Below are 22,313 nucleotides of genomic sequence, written 5' to 3'. Positions count from 1 at the left end.
CAAGACGCAGCCCATGAACACAAAGTGTGAAAAAATACAAAGAGGATAAACATGCTCAAGATCCAAAGCATCTCCGGTAGCCCTCTCCTCCTGTTTGCTGCCATGCCTCATGCCCAGTCTCCTTTAGACTGCAATTTTTTTGGGCTGGTGCTTACCATCTTGACAAGTACCATGTGCACCCTCTATAATCAGGTCAAAAGCATTATAAATTCCTACTTTCCAAAACAGGCAAGTTTCTTTGGTTAGATGTGATATCTTTTATTAGACCAGCTGAGTACTTTCCAAAACAGCACACACAACGCAACCCTGCACAGCACAAAGTACGTGGGTAAGTGGAGTATGAGATGTCAATATTTGTGTGCCAACATGAGAAGTCAGTTGTGTTTTGAGTTCAACAGCAGTCAAAAGACCAATAACCTTGCTATGCTAAGGGCAAAACTAGATGCCAGTGAAGGCAACAGTCTTTGCTTCCAAAGCCCAGGTGCATGTACCACCTGTAGGCAATTCCTGGCCTGCAAGCTAAGAGAAAAGTTGCAGCAAAAAGGGGAATTTGATGAAAAGCTACTTCTCAGGCTCTATCAAACCAAGTGTTTGACAGCTTATGGATGAAGCCATCTCCTCCATACAGAAGTCATGCTGCCACTGCCAAATCACTATGGTCTTCTCGGTTAACAGATTTGCACTGTATCTTCATTACAGCAGAAAATATTCCTATGGCTGCTATACCTGCTTAAACATCCATACAACCAGCTACAGGTTATTCTAGCACAGGCAATAAAATAGGACAGTTCCATAATACAGAGGTTAAAAACATACTGAGGAAAAAAAAAAAAAAATCGCTGTCCTTGCTAGTCAGGGAAATCAGGCAACAAGGGTTAAAACAGGATCGTTAGCCCTGCTTCAATCCTAGTGCCTGGAAGGCCAGAGTCAAGTGATCCCAGCCTTCAGAAAGAATGGACCAGTGCCATGGAAGTGGAAACAAAGTGGCTCTCGAATTACTGTTTATATATTTAAGAGTTCCTTGGACACTTGTACAGAGTCACAAGCAAGGCTCATTACTGAAAAAGGAGTATTTGCGTCAACCAACGACTGGTACAATGGAACTCGGTTTTCTCCCTGACCCGGATTAGTGGTTCTGATGGACAACAAGATCTTAAGATTTGGCCACTTCAACCAACCAACTGTCCTGCAAATCCACCCTCTGCCAACTAATTTCATTTAAATGACTGGGAAACAGCTCAGATGAACTTTCTTTGTGTAATATAATGACTGAGTCCATTAACAGCAGAAAGGGAGCTGAAGAAAGTACAAGGTGTAAGATACCTTACCAAACTTTCTCTCCCACTTTCCCTGGGAGGTCATAGAGCACAGTGGTGTGTTGGCCTCAAAGTCTAGTCTGAACATCTATTCCCAAATGAGGGTCTGAAGATGGAGTTCCTATAAGAAAGGTATAGGGCTGAAAAGCTCAGAAAACTTCTATTGCTCTCTGGGCCCTGGCAAACCATTTCAAACGGGGCCTTCATGGCTCCTATCTTTTTGTAGCCACCTGTCTTATTGGTGATCGGTTTCCTAGATTGGCCGACGCCCACTGAGCCGTAAATTAACTTCCTTCCCTACTAAACATACTTACCGGATTTCATGTGAACAAGATGCAAAAGGTCACAAGCACTTCAATACTGGTTCCTCTCTTAGAGGCTTCTGGGAAGATGGGTCAACCCATTTAAATAGACAGCTGCAATAAAGAACTGCAGGAACTATATAAGGTTAAAGGATGTGTTAAGTGTTGCATACTTAAAACCACAATGACAACATGTGCATTACAGGCAAAACTGCACAGTAGAGAAAAGTACTGCTGCTTCTCAACTGCCTTTTCTGTTTGGGAGAGCCAAGAGCTCCTGCCAAGATAAGTCACCTGGAATCATTACGACAAGGAACTGCTCAATAAATTTGAGAAATCCTGTTGCAAGTCCTGGCACTAATTTGGGAGCATGCCCTGAAGAACATTCACTGCAACGGGCTTCCTTTCCTGCATTCTCCTAGTCAAATGACTGGAGAAATTACAGCTAGTTAGCTGAACAGATGGCAAAGACTCCTCTGGGGAAAAAAGGCATCTCAAGCATTCTCAAGCAGCCAGTACCTAGCTCTTGTCTGGACTGTACAAGTCAAAACTATCTTGGCTTCAACTCATTTCTAAGCTCTCACAGAGTTTAGCTTGCAAGTGTCTCTCTCCTTCATGTCACTCTCTAGGTATACCAACAGCTTCCAAAAATGTCACCTTCCATACACTGCACCCCTTTCACCTGTACTACTAGACTGCTGAACTGCTTGCTGATTGCAATCAAACCATTTGAAAATTCATGAAAATGGCTGTCCTTCTGCTAGAGAACAGATCTGACTAGCTGGAAGATCACACCAAGTCACCCATGGTAGGAACATAAGAAAAAAAACTATGGAATTCAGTGTGTGCAGCCTTTAAAGGGCCAAAGGCTACTACACCTTATGCACTGGATGGCGTGAATGCAAGATTAGCAGTATTTTCTATTCTAAAATATTTCAGCGATACGTTTCCTGAGATCTTCCTGTTCCTTGTTCACGTGGAACTTGCATTCTTTGACTAGGCAGACCTATCTGTAGGACTCACGTTAACTGAGTCAAATGACTAATGGGCAATTATCTCAACAAACCCACCTGGTTCAGCTATGAAAGGTAACAATAGTGCTATCCTATGTTCACAGAAGGCTTACGTTTCTGCAACGTGCAAAGCTGTAATGGTAATTAATAGGGAACAAATACTTGGATCACAGCATTGGATGACATCTTTATCACAGCCATGGCAACATTCGAGTCAATCTGCTGCGCTATTTCTTTTTCTTCTGAGGCACCATACCATCGTTGTCCTACAGCCTGCATTTCCCTGCGAGCTTCCAGTGCCGCAGACATGCACAACTTATTAATTTATTTTTCTGTAGCACCTTTTCTGCCAAGGCCTTCGAGCACTGCATGCCAAGAACACATCTGCAAGATGGGAAATGAATACAGAAAGTGAATCCTTGTATCCAATTTAAATGTCAGGGGGAATGATAGGTAAGCAAATGAAATTGCTCCAGATGGAACTTGGGAGAACTCTTGGGTTGAAATTCCTAACTCTGAGGAAAAAAAGTGCTGTGGAATTTTTAAATATAACAAGCTGTCAGTACCCTCTGTTTTTACATCTCCTCTAACAGCAGCTCCACCAGTGTTCGGTTCTGTCCCCAGCAATATGCTGGGGCATGTGGTCTATATGGATTCAGAAAGGAGAACATCTTTTAAGAGACCAATACAATAGGTGCTGGCACTGAAGTCCCCTTGGAGGTTAACTATCCAAAGAGTGACCCAGCAAGACTTAACCTGGAAGATCTGACAAAAATGTTAGGCAAGGTCTAGAAGTGGAAATTAAAAAACAACAACAACAAACACACCAAAGCATTTCAGAGGAGAGCCCAAATTGGGGAAAGCCTAATGAAAGTTCATATTCCATAGGAGTTCATAGAGGAGTCGAGAGATGGAATATGAACTTTTATTTCTGCCCAGGAGAACGTTTATAATTTTCTCTCCGACGCCCAACAAAGTGTGACTGTGCCCGAAAGCTTGCAATTAAAGACATTTTTTTGCAAAAATCTAGTTGGTCTAATACAAGATATCACCTCTACCATGAGTGCTGACTGCTCTTCACAAGCAGGGCTTTTTAATTTCTATGTCAGGCAACAGCTTGGTATAATACTTGGAAAGCTAGACTGGCAATGTGGATAACCACTGCAGGCCTACCAGCTAAATAACACAAAAGCATGTTAAGCTTCCTACTTCTGCCAGGCTGAAAGCAAAAATGGGTTGAACCCTGTCTGACCCTTAGCATTTAAGTAAGCTGGTCAAATTCAAACCTGCTGTGAGTTCCCCGATATGTTTATAGCTCCAGTCCAATTTTCCATGGAATAATCTTTACTTCTTGAAATGATCGGCTGGACAAATTTGTGGTCACAACCCTGAGATTTCTTTGGTGCTCGAGCCTCCGTCTTGGTCTGTCCAAAGTTACCTCCCCCTGAAGTGCCTCAGGGTGAGTTTGTATTGGTGTCTGCAGGAACAGATCTGTGCTTGATCCCAATTTTTCAAAGCTTGGACAGACCCAAACAAAACATCTGTGTCATTAGTCAGTCTGAAGCACTGCTGGCACAGAAGCACCGATCCCAATATGTTACAACAGACTACCACCACTTTAGTACACGAGCAACATGCAACCAAAATCACAACAGGGCAAAGAAACAGATTTTCCAGGCTGCTCCCCAACCTTGAAAATAACACACTCCCTTAACATGCAACCCTATTAATTCAGACTAAATTCACACATTGGGAAAGTCACTTACTGAAACCAACACCAATCCACAGGGAGGTCACAAGTGCTAGGTAAGTGCTTAGTACTATACCAATGAAATCCTTTCATTCACCCTCCAAATCCCTCCACTTCATGTTCTCATACTTCTCTTGCAGGCTACTATTTTCCTTTTCCATTAGGAATTACAGTGCCTAGATTTCAGAAACACTGGGCATCCAGGAATCTAGCTAGAATCGATGAAAGCTGCAGGTTTCACCTTTGAAATCTGGCCCAGGGTCACCACAGGGGTTCCCTAATGCCAGGGACAGCCAAGGTCCCCAAGACAACCCTTGAGTTCACTTGCAACCACTAACTAAAATTGCTATGCTCTATGCCCCTGTTAATGGAGAGATGCCGGACATGACAGACTTGGAGGATCTTGCCTTCCTCTACCTTTTTTAAAGCAGCGCTAGGTTTTATTTTACTGAATAGCAGCTACTTCAAACAGCCCACCAGGATTTAAAGGCCTGATTTCATATTTCTCTGATCTAATTTGAAACTGGCCTGAGAGCCACACTGTCTGAATGGGAACAATCCTTCCTACAAAACCAGGTCAGAAATCTTACAGCCTTTCACATAGATTCAGGTGATTTTTTTTTTCAAACTATAACCACATTATGAGCCATCATCTTAAAATGAATTCTAACCAATCTGGAATGCATTTATAAAATCCTACCATGTCGAGCAGGCAAACAGTCATAATCGTTATGCTACCAGATTGAAATTCCTGAGAAGGACCATTCAACTGAAATGCTCCTGTCAGAGATAAGGATCCAAAGTCCGTGGTGACGCTTGTTATCAGCCCTCCTTTCCCACAAGCCAAGGGAGTGCCACCCACCCTTTTGGTTTTGCTGGTGTAACAGAACTTCAACCTCAGTCCATGCTATAGGCCATGAGTCTCTAGTGCTAAACATCAGGTGCCAACAGGCAAACTCTGATACAACAAGTGCCAAGAGAGCAGAATCCTAGTCTTTTTTATAGATCCATTCAAAGATGTCTCCTGTAGCCATTCCTCCCCCAACCATAAAGCATCTTTGGGTAAACTGAAGAAGCCAGTAAACAATAAAAGCCAACTAGAGCCGAGTCCTCCACACCAGTTCAGAAGTAACGTAGGTCAGGTTGTGTTACCTGCAGGCTGTTACTCTGTAGTAGACTAGGACTGAGGCAGTAAGTAGGCTGCCATTTCTCATGCCTGGCAAAGTATTTCTTCTGAGGAGATCAACATGCACGCTGAGTGCAGCACGATGCCCCTCTCTCCGTAAACCCTGTGCAGAGAGCAACATGTTCTCACAAAGAGCTGCATGTGATTTAAAACAGCAGTATTAATTAGAACAGGGGCATCAACCCTCCAGCTCTTAGCAAGAGAAACACCTACCAAGACTTTCACTATGTAAATTAACTCTTCATGCATGGATTCTTTTCCTGCCAGTGGGATTTCCCCACAAACCAAGCTCAACTTCAGCTGCAGCTAAGACCCAAGCTCATGATGACATAGGTCTTCCAGGAAGCCCAGCACCACTATCATACTTTAGGTTTTGCAAGAAAGAGTCCAACTGGGACACAATCAACTTGTGAATCTTCCCAAGGATGATAAGAGCACCAACATGCTAGTGCCCAGGAGGGTCTAACTTTCTTTTAAAAGTATTTACACCGCTATGCAACAGTTCATAACCCAGTTCTGAGCTACTGATCTGCCAATATTGGTTTGTTTTAACTTTCAAGCTGCCAAGGCAGGGACCTGGACTTACTCTGTTCTGGTCAGGGCTGATGCTCAACTACAGAAGGAGCCTGTGCCAGTCTCAAATTGCTAGCTCCCATAAAGGAAAGCAGAGAAGCCCTGAAGACTGGCTTAAAAAAAAAAAAAAAAAAATCTTTGAGACACTGAAGCTCTGCAGACCTTTTAGCAGTTAAAAATACATGTATTACTACGAAACAATCACTCAACAGCGAGCCAGCCAGTGTCAGATTTGTCATCTTCCTTTCATCGGTTCCATCAGATCGGATGCTTTCCCCAGCTGACTTGTGAGTGGGTCATTGCTGTATACCCTCCCCCACCCCAGTCTTAGCAAACAGCTGCAGCTACTTAAAAAGTGAGCTAACCAAAAGGAGACAAGATGGGATTCCTAGATGTCAGCAGGCCAGGGAAACTCACCACCTGTTTTCACAAGGTTAGCAAGCTGACAGTTCATCCACTAATAGATTATTAATATAAGAACAGTAGGGTCCTTGTGTCAAAGACAAATTCCCCACCTGCTGGTAAATGTAAATTTGACCCCACCAGCAGCATGCAGGGGGAGCGAGGGGGAGGGGAGGGGTGCTGGCACTTTTTATAAACCTACTTTAAGTGAGCATGAGTTTGCACATAGTGTACTTTTCAGACCAAACTCCAGCCAGCTCTGTAGGCATAAACTGACCTGTTCCATATGGGAAACCTAAACAAAGGCACATCCAGCAACGCTCCTAGCAGATTTCTCTGCCGACTGTGATGCAACCGGCGGGTCTGTGATAAAATGATCATTTCTTTATATTGAGCAAGAGATGATCGCAGTACCGGTAATAAAAACGGCAAGTACTTGCGTTTCCCATTGCAGAACAGTCAGCAGGCCAAGAACGGTGCAGTCCTCAACCAGCAGGTATAAAAATGACACAAAATGACAAAATTCTTATGGCCTAATCGCAGGCAGTTGATAGGGTAAGGATCCACAAGAGCAGATCACCTGCAGACCACTACCTAAGTATGAACAATCCCTCTTCTGGAGTCACTTAAATTTAATCACTACTTTCAAAGGAAGTACTTGAGCCAGTAACAGCATAGGCACAGCCCAAACCATTCTCCACTCAGTCCCTGGCCAAAAAAAAGCTCACAGTCAGTTGTAAAATGCCCCTTTCACATGCAAGTGGGAGTAGAGCGTGCAGTCCCAGTACTGTGGGCACAAAAGCCACCAGGCACCACCACTGTTGGTATCTTCACTAAGGGACCAGTCCCAGGCAACCTTCAGGTTACAAATTTGGGGAAGGCAGCTTTAAGAGATGGATTATCTTTTTAAGAAAGGCAAGGATTTTTGGGGGGTGATAACTTTTGATGGAACAAATTGCGAGGCTGGAATAAAATAAGACAAATTTTCCAATGCAAATGATGAAAAATGCCTTCCTTTTGAAATCCTGTCTAATTTTATTCCCAACATGCAGTTGGCCCAATATGAGAAAGCACCCCCCCAAAATCCTTGCCTCTTGCATAATTCCCAAGCCATCACGGCTACTTCTTTTTAATGGCATTTTATCCTGGATTATACCACTCCTCACCTGCCTAAAAACACTGAACGGCCCCTCGAAATAGTAAGAGGAGCAAATACTCACACAAGCTGCTTTAGGACTGCAGCTGGCATCATATTCAGGACTGCAGAAAACTCCTCGCTAATCACCTGTCTTACATGATAGAGCAATAATTCTCTTGCATATCCTAGCTCACCTCCCCCTGTTTGGTTTAGAGCGTAGGCGGCTTAAAATTACGTCTCAAAACCATCATCAATGTCCTTGCAAACTAAGGTACTGACAAAGGCAAGGGGAAAAAAAATCAGCAATGAAGAGACTGCTTTAGGTTTCTAGAGCTCAGATAAATAAAACCAAAGAGCCTGGTATAAGCAACACACCCAGGCTCCCAGCTGGAGGAGGTCACATTACACTCACATCTACCTCTGCTACTAATGGGAACACAGCAAGAACCTATTATAACTTCCTAGCTGGAGATACTGCAGCTAGAGAAGCCAGTGAGACTTCCCCTTCTGAGACAGGAGGCCTGAAGTCAGAAGTGTAATCTAGGTAGTGCAGCACTCCCAATCCCTGCGAGCTGAGCAATTAAAAAAACCCGAAGAGCACAATTTCCTTCTCCTGCTACTCTGGGTATTTTTATTTATCCATAAAGTTTTGTTCTGCATCCTGGTTACCCCATTCCTATTTTCTATCCTGTCCATCCACCAGCCTTCTAGTTAGAGACTGGACATCCTGCACACCCCACCAATACCAAGCAGTGAAATCACCCTCTTCCTCAAAGTGTTTTAGGGTTGTTCGAGCCCAGGATGCAAGCCTGACTCACTCAGCAGCCCTGCATGCCAACAGTAGACCACCAGGCTACAATCAAAGAGGGGTTTTAAGCAGAGTTTTGTATTATAGGATAATGCTGATAGCCGTCACATTGTCCGTTCCCTTGCTCCAACTGCTTAACGATGTCTAATTCCATTACCAAGCAAGATATTAACACACTGTACAACTGGTAAGTCGGCCCAGCACCACAAGGCAGTCTTCACTGAAGTGTAAAAGGACCACAAAGGAAAGGCCTGAAAACTAGGAAAGAAAAGTCAGAGATAAACCCAGACAATTACTGGTCTACAAGCTAATATCTTTAGATCAGAACCCCCTCCGGGACTCCGGGATTTACCTAAATAGCTCTGTTCATCACAAACGGCCCAGCCTTCATTACTATTTTAAGCCAGCACCCTGCCCTACTTCCTGCAGGCTCGATTCCTAAGCTAGCAGCCTTCCTGCTTTCACTAAACATAACACAGATAAACACTGAACATTTTATGACAGCTCGAAGTGGTGAATTTCTTCCAAGCCACCTCTCTTTTTTTATTAAATGAAAAATGCTAAGCATTTTTGTTTCAGTGCAATACCTGGCTGATTTGAGCTCATTTGTTCTGATTGCTACAGAATTGGGTCTCTGAGTGGCAAGCAGAGACCTTAATATAAGGAATGGAATTAACCTTTCACAGACTGATACCCAGATAGCAGGGGAGGAAAAATAAATCACATTATACACAGAGAATTCACATGCTAACAGCAATTCTTGCTATTAGCACAAGGATTTTCTTTCCAAGGCCCAGTGCCATTCTGGAACTTTATCCCCAGTTCTCCAGGAAAGCACAATTGCAACCCAATCTTTTTTTTTTTTAATTTCTATGATGCCTTATCAATAATTTCTAATGATTTTATCCAGTAACCAAGATTACTACCATATTTCAGACTGGGGTAACAGCACCGAAATCTCAGCTGAAGAGCAGATGAGAGAGAGGATAGAATGACAGAGACAGAAGAGTCAGAGTTTTTGGCTGCAGGGTCCTGGCACAGGAGAGTGGCTCCCACAAGGTTTACACTATAAAGATTACCAGACACATGAACAGAAGGGGCCGTTGCTAACATATAGGACTGGACAGGAGATATTTACTACCATGCACACACTCTGGCTGGAGCACCTGCTTCTCCAGGCATATCCACAGCCTGTGCTGTATTTGATTTCTGTTGCATTTTTGGATGCAGGCTCACGTGATGTGACAGTGCAAGCAACAGCTCTGCAGCAGAAAGTCCAAGGCCAGACTGCAATAGGTCTCTTCTCAAAGCACACCACATTTAAGACCACTCGAGCTATGAAATATCTTTCAGGCCAGAAAGCCCCTGCTGTCAATTCAGGAACACTCGCTTTCTCAAACATTTCATGGTTAAGTCCTCACTACCCTGGAAACCTGGATACTTACTGTGATGAACCCAGGCACAGCAAGGTTGATCCACTTCCTGACCCCAGATTAAAGTCTTGAACCTCCTGACTTGACCAATGCCATGCCCTGACTATGACCTTGTCTCAACCCTCAGCTTGATACCTGGCTTGACCTCAGCTCCCAGTTCACTAATCCTCTGCCCTAGGGCAATCCATTCCGATTCACCGCCTACATCCCAATCCACTCAGATCTGACCACCTACATCCCAGTCTACCCTTACTCTCATCAAGTGAAGTATTTCTACAGTGACATCACCTGCAACGCCCACTGCTGCATCTTAGGCCAGCTTGCATCTGCACTATGCCTGGGGGCTCCCCAGATGTCACAACACCTCCTTTGCCCTCAAACATGTCTTCGCCGTTTTGTCCCCATTGTTAACCACTTTCTGAAGAGCTCCTTCCCCTCAACTGAATCTTTATTAGTCATAAAATGGCTACCCTTTAACAAGATAAACCAATTAAGTTCATATCTTATAAAAGAGAATGTTGAAGATTATGACAGCCATTATAAAAACCTTCCCCCTCTTTCCTTTTGAATATTCCCCTGCATTTCAGATGTCTCTCTGTGGGATTCCTATTCCCTTTGTATGCACTGTGAAGCTAGTCCGACTGTCTGGGTGTTTTGTTCTGAAATTGCTGTACAGCACCTGGAGTCCACCTCAAATGAGGAAGTAGCTTTATAACGCTGGCTATTCAACTGTCCAACAGCAATAACACAGTGCATTAGGAATGAGGTGGATCTAGGTATCTAAGAGCTATGGCTTTTTAATGAAGTACATGACATCATAAAAGTCCTCACCAGACAAGCTAAAGTAGCAAACTATCTAACTCCATTTTCATTCTGCAAGTACCTGAAGGAACCTCGAACAGGTCAAAAGCCCCAGGACACTGAACATGCCAAATCAGTGTCTGTTCGGCTTGCTTAGAAAGAAATTTCTCATGGAAGTCTGCCTGAATAAGGCTTATGGCTCGAGACACCTTCTAAAACAATACCATACTAAGCTGCCCCTGCCACAAACTATGACCTGCAGAGAGAAATAGATGAGCTATGCATAGTAGGCATGTATTCTACTTAAATGTGGCTTCACATAACTTTCACTTCCTTTGTCTGTTATCGGGCTTGATTAGTGACCCGACACCTTGATCATCTCTTGCACCAAAATGTATCTGGAAGACCCAAACCTCTAACTACATTACCGAAACAAGTAAAAAAAAAAGTCTGCAGAATGATTTAATTTCCAGATAAAATTATCCAAATTCTGTTGGGTGAATCGTCACATATCAGCAGCCCAAGAGCTGGCAAAGATTTGGAGAACTGTTACACTCGCTCTTTTTAAGTGGTTATCCTAATAGCACAAGGCTAGATATGCAGCTGAGTCTGAAAATCTCTAACGTGCGGAGGAGAGAGAAGCCAACCTTGAGTTCTGAAGGATGATACAATACTTGTCTGCAGCACATCTTTAGCAATATGGTCTCAACTAATACATGGCCTGCTCAGTGCTAATCCCAGCTTTTGCGCTGATTCATTGCATGGCCTTATAGTCATTTCATTTCTCTGCATGTCAGTCTCCAATCTTTAGCGTACTCTGTTTAAAAGTGCAAAGCCTCTGGATTGAGGAAGGCTATACGCTTACCAAGGGGATGCACTTCCCCTAACTAAATGCAAACAATGCTCATTAGCTACAGGAATAGCCTGAACTAAGCTTTGGCACCTCGTTATAGCTCCTTCCCTTGTCTCTTAAGAGCACCTAATGCCTCTAATAGCAGCCTTGAATTAACAGGCCAAGAAGGTTGATCAAGAGCCGACATGGCAGAGATGGGTCTTGAACTCACCACTCTCAAGGTCTTTAGAAGTGACAGCACCCAGTCAGTTCAAGTGTGCTTTATAAACCTTGAAACTGCCAGTTGCTAGGCAGTTTCACTAATTATGCCTGTAAAGCGAGTGATTACCTTACAAAGTGGACAGTCGGGCTGAAGAGCAACTATGCACTTATGTGGTTTATGCACTTAGCCGATATGCAGATCGCTGATGCTCACATTATGCAATTAAGTATATTACGCCCTTCTTCAACACGCGCAGAAATGGAATATGCTGTTAGAAACAGCGAAAATGCTTCCCTGTCTCTCAGAACGATTGAAAACTAGTGGATATGCTGACACCCTACACTGATTACTGAGAAACTTGAAGTAGTGACCGTTGCCAAATGAGGCAGTGCCAGAATCTAGCAATGCCAGTCCGCTCTGTTATTGGCCAGAATTGCAACACTAGGATATTTAGTTTCTGAAAAACTCACACAGCTAGGGAGCAGTCTCTGGGTTCTTTGCCCTGGCCCAGCAAAGCGTTTAAGGAGAATCTGGGTATTGGTACTGAAGAGGTCTGTTTGTGCAAGAAGCCAAAGCGCTGCTCTCCAGTCCAATGCAGTCATCAGCATGTAACTCGGGAAAGGATGTGTTAATCTGAATGCCCACCATAGATAACTATTTCTGATGTCACCACTGCTTCCATCAGAGTGTATTTTACACCCTAAAGTCATGGTTTATTTTTTACAGAATGAAGCAACTGCCTCGGTGTATAAGGTTAGTCAATGACTTAGCCTTTCCAAGACATTTCTTTGAAGACTAGAGACCCATTTACCCAGGGAAGTAGTAAAGATCTCAATTCCCTGCCAATACTGCCTCATCTCTGCCCTGGGGTACCCACAGCTAGGTGTGAGATGCAGATCAACCCTGTGGTCCTCCCAATTCTTAACCTTACTGTTGAGGCTGTGACTATGGGCAACAACGAGTGATTTCAGCACAAACCCCATTTCAAGGGGTCTATTCCTGACCAAGGCTTCACATTCGCCCATCCCTGAAGGGTTTATTACGCTTCATAAACTTTGGGTCTCTAATTTAGGCCAGGCCCTTTCAGAAACAAGCATGCAAAACTCCACCTACGTTAAAAGTTGAACGATTCTGCTCAGAGTAATGTCTTGACAGCTTCCCTAGAGATGTGCTCCTGGCCCTGCCCAGTCTATTACTATATACGTAAAGAAACATTTTGCATAAAACAGACAGTGGGTTGCATGTCAAACTACTTACTATTTGTATTCGCTGGCACCCATAATGCATGGGGCCCTGTGCAAGACAGCAATTGAAGATGCACAAATTTAAACCAATAACGTTTGAAGCAGTTAGAAACGCTGTAGTCCTGATAGTTAAAATAAAGAAATAATGTTCCAACAGCACTCTGGAAATGTCAATACGTCAGGCTTTATTCAGATCAACAATTAAGCTGCAGATATGAAAGCAAATTAGAAGGTTTCTCTTCCCATTTCAACCATACATATCCCAAGCAATGCCATCACCTTTAAATACCACTTCTAGTGAGGCATTTTAAGATTCCTCCCAAAGGGTTTCAAAGCCAATTCACACACGGCCAAAAGCTTTCCTAGGGGAAGCTATCTGTAGCCTTCCCAAGTCCAGAAGACATCCATAACCACAGCTCTCTACAGCCAGTAGTAGAGAGCAGCCTCCTGAGGCTAACCTCTGCCGCATGACACGCTGCAGGCATGCATTTGTGTAGCGAACGATGATGCCGTCTCCCTTTCAGCTCCAGCCAACGCTACACATGCCCGAGCCCCACCTGGCTGGGCACTAACTGCCAAAGGCCACTCCCAGACACAGGCCTGCCCCGCCGCTGAGCCCTTTTGCTGCCTGCATGGGGATCAGGGCATCAATCCCAGCCCCCCGTCGCTCCACAGATCGCACAGAAAGGGGTCGAGCAGCTCAGCCACAACGTAAGCACGGGTGGGACCGATACAGTAAGACTCAGCTGAATCATAATGGCTGCATTGACATTACCTTCTCTGAACAAGGCCAACCTCCACGCGAGCGCCCGCCCGCTACTTTGGGGGGGAGACCGCCTGCCACTCGCTCCGGCCACTTGGGGACCCGCGCGTCACACGGCTGCCGAACAGCTCGTGGAAACACCCCGGCTCTCCTCGGCCAGCGGCCAGCTGAAGCTGGACCAGCAGGGAGCCCCCCCGGACCAGCGCTGGACACGAGTCCGCAGGCGGGCAGCAGCTCCGGCACTCCCGGCCGGCCGGCAGGGCAGGACTCGGCCCCGACCTTTGCCCTGGTCGCTGACACCGGGAGAGACAGCTGGGGGTGGGGGGACACAGAGCAGCACCCCACAAGCGACCCCTGCACCTAACTCCGGCCTCTGCCTCGGGCCTGAGCCAGGCAGGGGGCACCCCCGCGACAGCACAGCAGTAGGATGCCCCCCCAAGGGAAACCCCCCATAGTGGGGAGCCTCCCATGCAGCACAGGACGCCCCCCACCCATGCAGCAGGGAAGGCCCTCCCCGGGCAGTCCGCGTGCCCCCCCTCCCCGACAAAGGGGGGGGGTGCAGCGCCCCTCTCCCCCAACGGCCGCCCCCCCTCACCCTTGACGATGCGCTCGGTCGTGGGCAGCTTGTGGTGGCCGCGCCCGGACATGGTGCCGCCTCCCCGGCGGAACAGGCCGCGGCGGCTGCGCTCGGTTCCCGGGCGGCGGCGGCGGCGGCGGCTCTGGGCTCTCCCCGCCCCACGCCGCCACCTCCGCCCACGCCCCGCCCCGCACTGCCAGCGCGCATGCGCCACCCGCCCGCGCCCACCAGAGCGCAGGCGCGCCCAGCCCCGTGCTCTGCGCCTGCGCCAGGATGGGGGAGGGACGGGAAGGAGGGTGGGGGGGAAATAGTCCCAACTGGCGCAGGCGCAGTGCGGGCTGCTCCGGGAGGCCACATGACCAGATGCAGGGAGTTGCTCTCCACCCCCTGGTCCTGGCGCCCCTGGGTTAGGGGCAGGGGTGGCTCTCCCCGTCGCGCCTCTTGTCCCCTTCTCTGGGGTTTGTCAGCTGAATATAGCTTCAGGGAAGGGGTTTCCCTGCCCGAACTGGGGAGGGCGGCTGACATGGGCTTGCAACCCGCAGTGTTTCCCTGCTAAAAGCAGGAGCATGCAAAATGCCACCCTGCACCAGACTCCGCTTGGGAGCAGTAGGCAATAACACGATGCACCCTGAAGGCCTTTTGGGGAAGCCCTGATCCCTGAAAAAAAAGCAGCCGCCTCTCCCTGCAAGATATGGTTCGTTGGGTAAATCTGATATCCTTTATTAGACCAATTCAAATCGTTGGAAAAATTGGGGGGGAAGATTTTTTTTCCAACGATTTGAGCTGGTCTAATACAAAATATCTAATTTACCCAAAGAACCTTGTCTGCCTGTGTCCTTAGACCAACACAGCTACAACCTATACCTCTCTCTCTCTCTCTCTGCAGGATGCATTACTACTGGAAGAAACCCTTTTAAGAAGGGAAACACTGTGAAGACTACCCAGATAAGGGCAGCAGAGACCCAGACCTCCAGATCAGATTGGTACAGCAGTGGGCATCAGTGCCATCTTCTGACGAACATGCCATACTGCACCTGGCAGGGGTTTCCTATAGCCAACCACAGTGGAAAAGCCCTATTACATCACCCAGCCCAGCCTTCTGCTCCTATGGGAATACTCCTGTCTCACCACGCTCAAACCTCCCAAGTTAAATTTTAAAAATATTTATGAAATGGAACTTCAGTCTGTTCCCCAGGGAAACTCTTACACAAGCTGGACAGATCACACTGCAGCAAGCCCCAGCCTTCAGCATTTGGTCCCACGCAAAAACAGGCGTGCCATTCTCTATCATCATAGAATATAGTTTATTTGTGGCATTTTACAAATAACTTTACAGTTCACATGGACATAAGTTATGCTCTTGATTTCAACAAGTATTTCTTACAACACCTGAGTTATTAAAATACTGAGATGGAACTTGAACTTCTAATCAGACATGTAAAGGGAAATATGGAGAAACCCCACACAAACTCAGATGGCAGTTTCCTCTCTCATCACCGCCCCCCCCCCCCCCAAAAAAAAGAAAAAGAAAAAAGGTTTGGACCATCCCATGAGTTAAAAGCAGATAATGTCCCCTTCCAGCACCCCTGTAAGTGCATGCATTGGTTACCTGCATCCCCCAAAACCTACTACTACAAGCTTGGAGAATCTTTTTGAAAGGATATCACAGGGAACTCTCTAAAAGAATTTGTGTTTTCATTAAGAGCTTTGCTTCATGAGCAACCTCTCTCAATTTCCAGGTTGCAAGCTTCTGAATCAACTCAGCTGCCAAGAACACTTGGAAGGGATCTAGACAAAAAAAAAAGAGACTGGAGATCCCTGTCCCTTTTTTTTAAAGGCTTGTAACAGCCCAAAGGAGGTTAAACAGCTCTTGACCAGGCTTTCTACCACCTAGAAGTCAGCTGCACTTCTAGTCCTTCTTTACAACCATTTCTGAATTGGGGATCCTTCCTACAGGAGAGGCAGAGGTGCAAAGTACTCTCTTTTGCCTATTGCTAAACCATCCTCGTCAAAGTTGGACTAGCCTTGGCAGTGCTAAAAAGCAGTAGTCTTCTGTATGGAATACACTGGGTGGTGCTTTCCAAGCACTTCCTTGGGAGAAAATGGGTAACTTAGTCCTCACCCCTTAAAAAAAAAAAAAAAGGGGTTTAAAGACGCTGTCAATTCAGAAACAGGGCTGCAGCTCTCACCCCCCACAGCATATGCTCTTTGTGCCATGAGCAAGGGCAGTTCCCCTTTGTACTGTTCTTAGAAGCTGGCTGCTTCCTCAGTCGCTTGGTTGAAGACAGGTCCCATCCTGACCATCAGTGACCTCTATGAATCACAGCACCAACCCAATTTCTTTCTCCCCTCAAACTGGGTAGCAGGAACCCCACCTTGGAGTTTTGATCCTGGAAAGAACATACTACAGCACCCAGAGGCCCTTATTAAAACCCACTGATGAACAGGTCAAGGATGGGTTTTGCAAAACAATCTCCACTGGAGGGTTTGTCTCGAGGTGTCCCTAACAGGGCCAATCTTTTTAAAGCATTTGCTTCTGAGGTCCTGCAAAAAGGTGATATCAACCAATTGGCTGTAGGTGATAAAACCTACAGGAGAAGCACTGGACAAGGATTTCCTCCAGGCAATGAGCAAAGACACACAGCCCAGTTACAAAGGGTGTTGCAGGGTTCTATTGCAACCTCCACCTTCCTACACGTGCACGCGAGGCCAGGGCAAGGGTCAGGATTGGGGCATGCACACTTCACTCAGCTGCCTCTGCCTGGTAAAGTGGTTAAGCTGGTGGGATGGGACAGATGGCTGGCCTCTACAGCAGATAGTGATTCGGATGCGAATGGAATTCAAGATACAGATGCTGACCTGCTTTGGACCTGCGTCTTAGAAACCAAATTCAGGTAAGGGGTAGGCTCGTTTATTGGCCTAGAAAAACTCCAGCTCTTTGGGCCTGTGGGACCAATGGCAGTGTTATATTCTAATGGGAAATGGAGAAGCCAGGGGGTCAAAGGGCTTTTTATGTCAACCGCTGGAGAAAGGGAAAGATGTTCAACAATTACCTGAGCAAGTCAGAGGGCACGGTTATTGCAGGGCGAACGGCTGACAAGTCACAGTCCTGCTGGAAGCACAGTGCCTGCACCAGGATATATCCAGAAGACCTGGATCTCCTATCCCTTTAGTCCCTGCAACTTCAGCTTGCCCCTCTATGTCCCCTTGGCTAGCTCAGGAAAAGGGAGGCCTGTGCCTGTGAGCTGTAATGCGGTCAAGACCTGGGGTATGATGAGCAGACAGAGCCTCAGCTTCCATCTGATGGCAGGAAGGAGGAGGAAACATGGACAAGAGCTCCTGCTCAGGCTCTGCACTGAAGACAAGATGATGGAGGCGATGCAGTTTGATGCATTGCTGACTGCTTGCTAGATGAGTGACTGGACAACACCTGTCCCTCGACATACAGAACAAAGCCATCCAGGTAGCAGGGAACACCTGAACAGATTGGCAGCAAACTCTCTGCCTGCCTCAGAGTAATAATACCAGGATCCTCTTTAATGCTTTTCCTCAGTAAATCCCATACACAGCACAAAGGATGCCAGTATTATTTTCCCCACTTAGCAAGAGGGGAAACTGAGGCAAGAGGCACTGTAGTGACTACCCCAAGATCACCCAGCGGGCCAGCAGCATACCTAGAGATAGACCCCATGTATACGAGACAGTCCAGCGCTCTGCCCATTAAGATATCCTGCCTCAAGTCACTTTGCTCACAAAGCCACAAATTCACAGCTACAGGGTGCAGAATCAACTGATGGGGGTGGGTCGAGGCAGTGAGAGCAGCCTCGTTCCCCACCCAGGCTGATGAGGACAACGTTATCAATATGATAATATATCAGTTCACCTAGTGAACCTGGGAAAAGCCAGCCCAAAGGCAGGCAGCTGGGCAATGCCTTAAAACACATTTCATCCCTCCCACAGCCCCCAAGGCTGGGCTCGAATCCCATGCCCCTGCCATCCTGGAAGCACGAGTTCTGATGACTGCAGCATCTCAACCCCCCCAGCCTTCCCTCTGCCACTCTGCAGTGGTGTCTATTTAAACTAAAATGCACAACTCCAAGCAACACCGTGAACTTGTCATGCCTCTGGTGACCAGCACCAAGGGACATGCTCCCAACCCTCCTACCTGCCCCACAGCTCAGAGAAGCCAACTCTGCAATAGTGAGGTTTTACAGTATCTTTGCATCAGAGCACAGCTGCCCCTTGTTTTCCCCACTCCCCCAGGTCCACAAAATGTGATCCAAGGGTCCCTGGACTATTTCTCTTGGCAGTGGGAAGTCAGGGGAGGTGGCAGCATCTGGTTTTTCTTCCTCCCCACAGCACCTCCCACCCCAGAAACATTTGTTATCATAACTCTGACCTGCAGATGCTACTTGTCTAGTTTCCTATGCCCCCAAGGAAGCAGCATGCCTCTTCCCAAAGCCAGTCTGACCACATGTCAACACAGTGCCCCTTCTTCCAGGAAACTCAGTGCAGTGAGGATTGGACAGACAGCAGAAAGAAACCAAAGCAACAATAGCTGTGATGAGCAAGATGTCTAGCCTTGAGGCCACAGTGGCCTGGCCAGGCCAGTACCTAACACTATGCCAGAGAAGGGTGGATTCCAGCATAACTGCAGGAAACTTGCTCCTCCTCTCATCACAAGCCATTTGCCTGGACCCGTCAGCTTTGTCCCCCACAGCAATCCTCCAGCCCAGTGAATCCTGCAAACAGCCTGCTTGGACAGCACAGCTCTGTGGACCAGTGGGGACATGGATCTTTGGGAAAAAGAAGCTGCCTCCTGTGTAAGTGGAGCGCTAGAGGCTGTCAATGACAGTGAAGCTGTCCTAAGACCACCCTCTGTCCCGACTCCCAAACCCCACATTTCCACTGCCTGCAGATGGACAGCTCCAAGCATCAGCTTGGGGGAGGCAGCCTCATATCCGGTGCTGATGATCTATCCGATCCCCTTCTGTGGCTGCTCCAGCAGGAGGGGAGGAATGCAGCATGTCCACAGTAGGAGATGAGGCAGCCAAAGGAGCCAGCAAGTCTGTTCTGATTCTCACTCCCATCCATCCCAGGAGTCCTTCTGATGCCAGGAGAGGAGGGGAAGGGATACTATGCTGGGAACGGGTCCTTGGGTCAGTTTAGTTCTACAGCAAGGTGCTCGGGTAGAGTCCCTTCACTAAGCGATACGTAGTCTATGGAATAGTTTCAATAGCAATGCCTCTGTTTCTGCAGTGCTGTGCGATGCCCATGCCCCGCAATGGTCCGGTCAGTCCCTATGTTTGCAGCTGAAGATGCTCTTTGTGCCAGGCCCATCCCTACCCTAATTGGATCTGGCCCGAGTACATGGTAAGCAGCACCATGATGGCAAACCCAGTCAGCAGCCCCGCATTCTGGATGGCGAAGGCGATGAGGGCGCTACCGTTCTGCTCATCCTCCCGGCTCACTTCATTCATTTCAGGGAACTGAAGGAAGGAGAAACAGAAACCGTTAAATGCCTGGAATTCCTCTCCCTAACCCTGACCCATCAGCCTGGGAACTGGCACCCAATGGGTTCTGCACTGCACCCTCTGGTCCATCCCCAACTGTTAAATTCCCACAAGGCTATTTACGACCACCAGGCCCTGGATCATTGATGCATGGAGCAGCCTGCCCTTCCCACACTGCATCCCAGAACAGAAGAGGCAATAGGGAGACACGCACCGAAACACATTTCTACAAGGAGGACTTAGCCCACCACAAAGCAGTTCTTCGCAACTGTTTCAGCCCTGTACCCACCAAAACAGAGAGCTAGACTCAATCATATCCAACCTCTTAGGACTAAAGCATGGCCACAGCAGGGCCCTAACTCCTCTGGAGGATGCCATGCAGGTTGTCAAGGTCAAGGGTGGCAAGACCTTGACTTTAGAGCTGCACTGAAAAACCAGCAGTTCCCCTGGGTTAGAATCCCCTATGCGTCAGGTGAGGACACAAAGTCAGTGTGAAACAACAGCCACCAGCAGCATCTTTTCTGGATGTCTAAGTGACCCATGAAGGTCACCTTCCAGTACCACTCTCAAGAGTAGGGGCAGACCCTGGTTTGCAGGATATGGCGTTGCCAAGTTCAGCCATGTTCTTGTAGCTCCCACAGCCCTGTGTCCTCAGGACCCTGCAGTGGAAGAATAATCCTAAGGAAGGGCTTGCTACACACTCCATAGGTGTCCAGCAACCTAAAAGCGCAACCTTCCAGTGGCCGCTAAAGAAGACTCTGCTGCATGGTTCCGACCCCGCACCTGATGACTTGGGATTTACCATATCGGCTAGTGCAATGTAGAGGAACATCCCGCCAGCCAGAGCAAAGATCCAGTTGGCAGAGAAGTGGCTGCCGGCCAAAATCCCAAAGGCGAGCCCCAGGTAGCAGCAGCAGGCCGAGATGAAGTTGAAGAAGAGTGCCTGCTGGATCGTCATGCCAGCGTTCAGCAGGATGACAAAGTCACCTGCATGTGGAGGGAGCAAGAGCAAATGAGGGGAGAAGGAGACAGACAATCACACGAGCATCAAGGCAGGTGCCTCAGCAACCTCCTGCCTGTGAACATCAAGGGAGGACAGCAACTCAGTCTTAATGAATGAGGGGCTGAGTTGGCTAGTTGCAGCCAACTCACCCACATGCTTAACCACTTTATGGAATGAAGACCTTATGTAGCACTGTCCAACCACTCATCTCTATGCGCTTTGAAAGCAGAGTCAGGTAGCAGTATTCTCCTTCATGGGAAGAGGAACAGACAGACCCAGGGTCACTGAGTTGGTGGCAAAGCCAAGTCTCTTAACTCCCAGCCCAGTGGGCTCATCTCAGTCCCAAACTGCCCAAACGGCAGGGTGGCAGCCAGCCATGCCAAGGCAGTTAACTCTACAAAAACTAAAACTTACTGCCCAAGCACCAAAACTTAGCAGCATAATAGCTCTGCTGATTTGCTAGGCAACTGGGGGAAGCTTCAAAACTCCCCTCCTACCTCCCCCTCCCAAGCAGCACATGGGAAGTGCCTTCCCAAGGCACTTGATTTAAGTTTAATCACAGACATCATATTCCTCCATTATTTTAGCTTGCAGATGAACTCCTTGTCATTTACTAGCTCATTTCTCACCAGCACTCAATTTCAATTAACTTCCTAGCCACCCGTGTTTCTTGAAGTGACTGATGAGTCAATGCATTTTGTGAGAGGTGGAAAAGGAAGCAGAGAACTTGGTTCAAGTAAAGCACATGCTAAGGTTCTTCCCTTGAGAGCAGGCCTGACCATCATAAATGGGTTTGGAGGCCACAGCCCAAGGGCCACATACCCAGCTCGTGTGGGAACTCCTCGCAGAGGATAGCCACAGAGGTGCTGATGCCTTGGAAGACGGACACTGTGAAGGAGGCGCCAATAGCTAGGCCATCAATGAAGTTGTGCAGGCCGTCGCTCAGGGTGATCATCCACGCCAGTGTACCAATGTCTGAGTAGCGCACCCCCTTCAGCCAGTAGCATGCGCTCTGAGATGCCTGCAGGTCCTGCAAGGCAGCAGCAGAAGGATATGGGAAGGGTAGTTTAGCACTGAACCTTCCCAATGCAACCCATACTCCTACAGGTCCAGTGGCCTCACCGCCCCTGTCTGGATGCAGGCCTATTCCTAACAACTACCCCAAGGCCTTCTGCCAGCAACACACCCACCTGGACAGACAGAGAGCTCACAATGACCTTCTCATCCCCAGCCTGGGACTTGCACTCCAGTTCACTGTTCCCGTGAGGAATCATATGATCCAGGTCCCCGTTCTGCAGCTTCTCAGTCACTCCCTCTTCCTGATCCTTCTTGGAGGGGAGGCTCTCAGGGCTGTAGTGGCTATGCCCATGGTGGTGCTAGGGGGCAGAGAGATTGTTAGGCATGAGCTGCTGGGTTCCAGCTCAGAAGTACCTGAG

At 47.5% G+C, this 22,313-nt stretch overlaps 2 protein-coding genes and 1 long non-coding RNA gene across 9 annotated transcripts in view; 1 reads left to right on the top strand and 2 right to left on the bottom strand.

The window, feature by feature from the left end:
• The window catches only part of PPP3CC (protein phosphatase 3 catalytic subunit gamma), a 47,903-nt gene extending 33,370 nt beyond the window's left edge, over positions 1-14,533 (bottom strand). Inside the window, exon 1 of one of the 2 annotated variants that reach the window (XM_006263894.4) lies at positions 14,380-14,533. In XM_006263894.4, coding sequence (XP_006263956.1) covers positions 14,380-14,431 — 52 coding nt within the window. In that variant the 5' untranslated portion in view covers positions 14,432-14,533. The remainder of the gene's footprint in view (positions 1-14,379) is intronic. The other variant, XM_059730720.1, reaches the window with a different exon arrangement.
• A 135-nt stretch (positions 14,534-14,668) lies between these two features.
• On the top strand, positions 14,669-15,871 carry LOC109284154 (uncharacterized). The gene is made up of 2 exons (XR_009463394.1): positions 14,669-14,819; positions 15,248-15,871. It is a non-coding gene; the product is annotated as an uncharacterized LOC109284154 (long non-coding RNA).
• SLC39A14 (solute carrier family 39 member 14) overlaps positions 15,642-22,313 on the bottom strand; it is a 30,293-nt gene continuing 23,621 nt past the window's right edge. For all 6 annotated transcript variants that reach the window (XM_059730711.1, XM_059730715.1, XM_059730716.1 and 3 more), the window contains 4 exons: positions 22,068-22,253; positions 21,700-21,907; positions 20,677-20,861; positions 15,642-19,850 (listed from right to left, as the gene is read on the bottom strand). In XM_059730711.1, coding sequence (XP_059586694.1) covers positions 19,704-19,850; positions 20,677-20,861; positions 21,700-21,907; positions 22,068-22,253 — 726 coding nt within the window. In that variant the 3' untranslated portion in view covers positions 15,642-19,703. The remainder of the gene's footprint in view (positions 19,851-20,676; positions 20,862-21,699; positions 21,908-22,067; positions 22,254-22,313) is intronic.

The sequence above is a fragment of the Alligator mississippiensis genome, chromosome 7 (assembly GCF_030867095.1).
Source record: "Alligator mississippiensis isolate rAllMis1 chromosome 7, rAllMis1, whole genome shotgun sequence".
Lineage (NCBI taxonomy): Eukaryota > Metazoa > Chordata > Crocodylia > Alligatoridae > Alligator > Alligator mississippiensis.
This window is presented reverse-complemented; position numbering and strand designations above follow the sequence as displayed.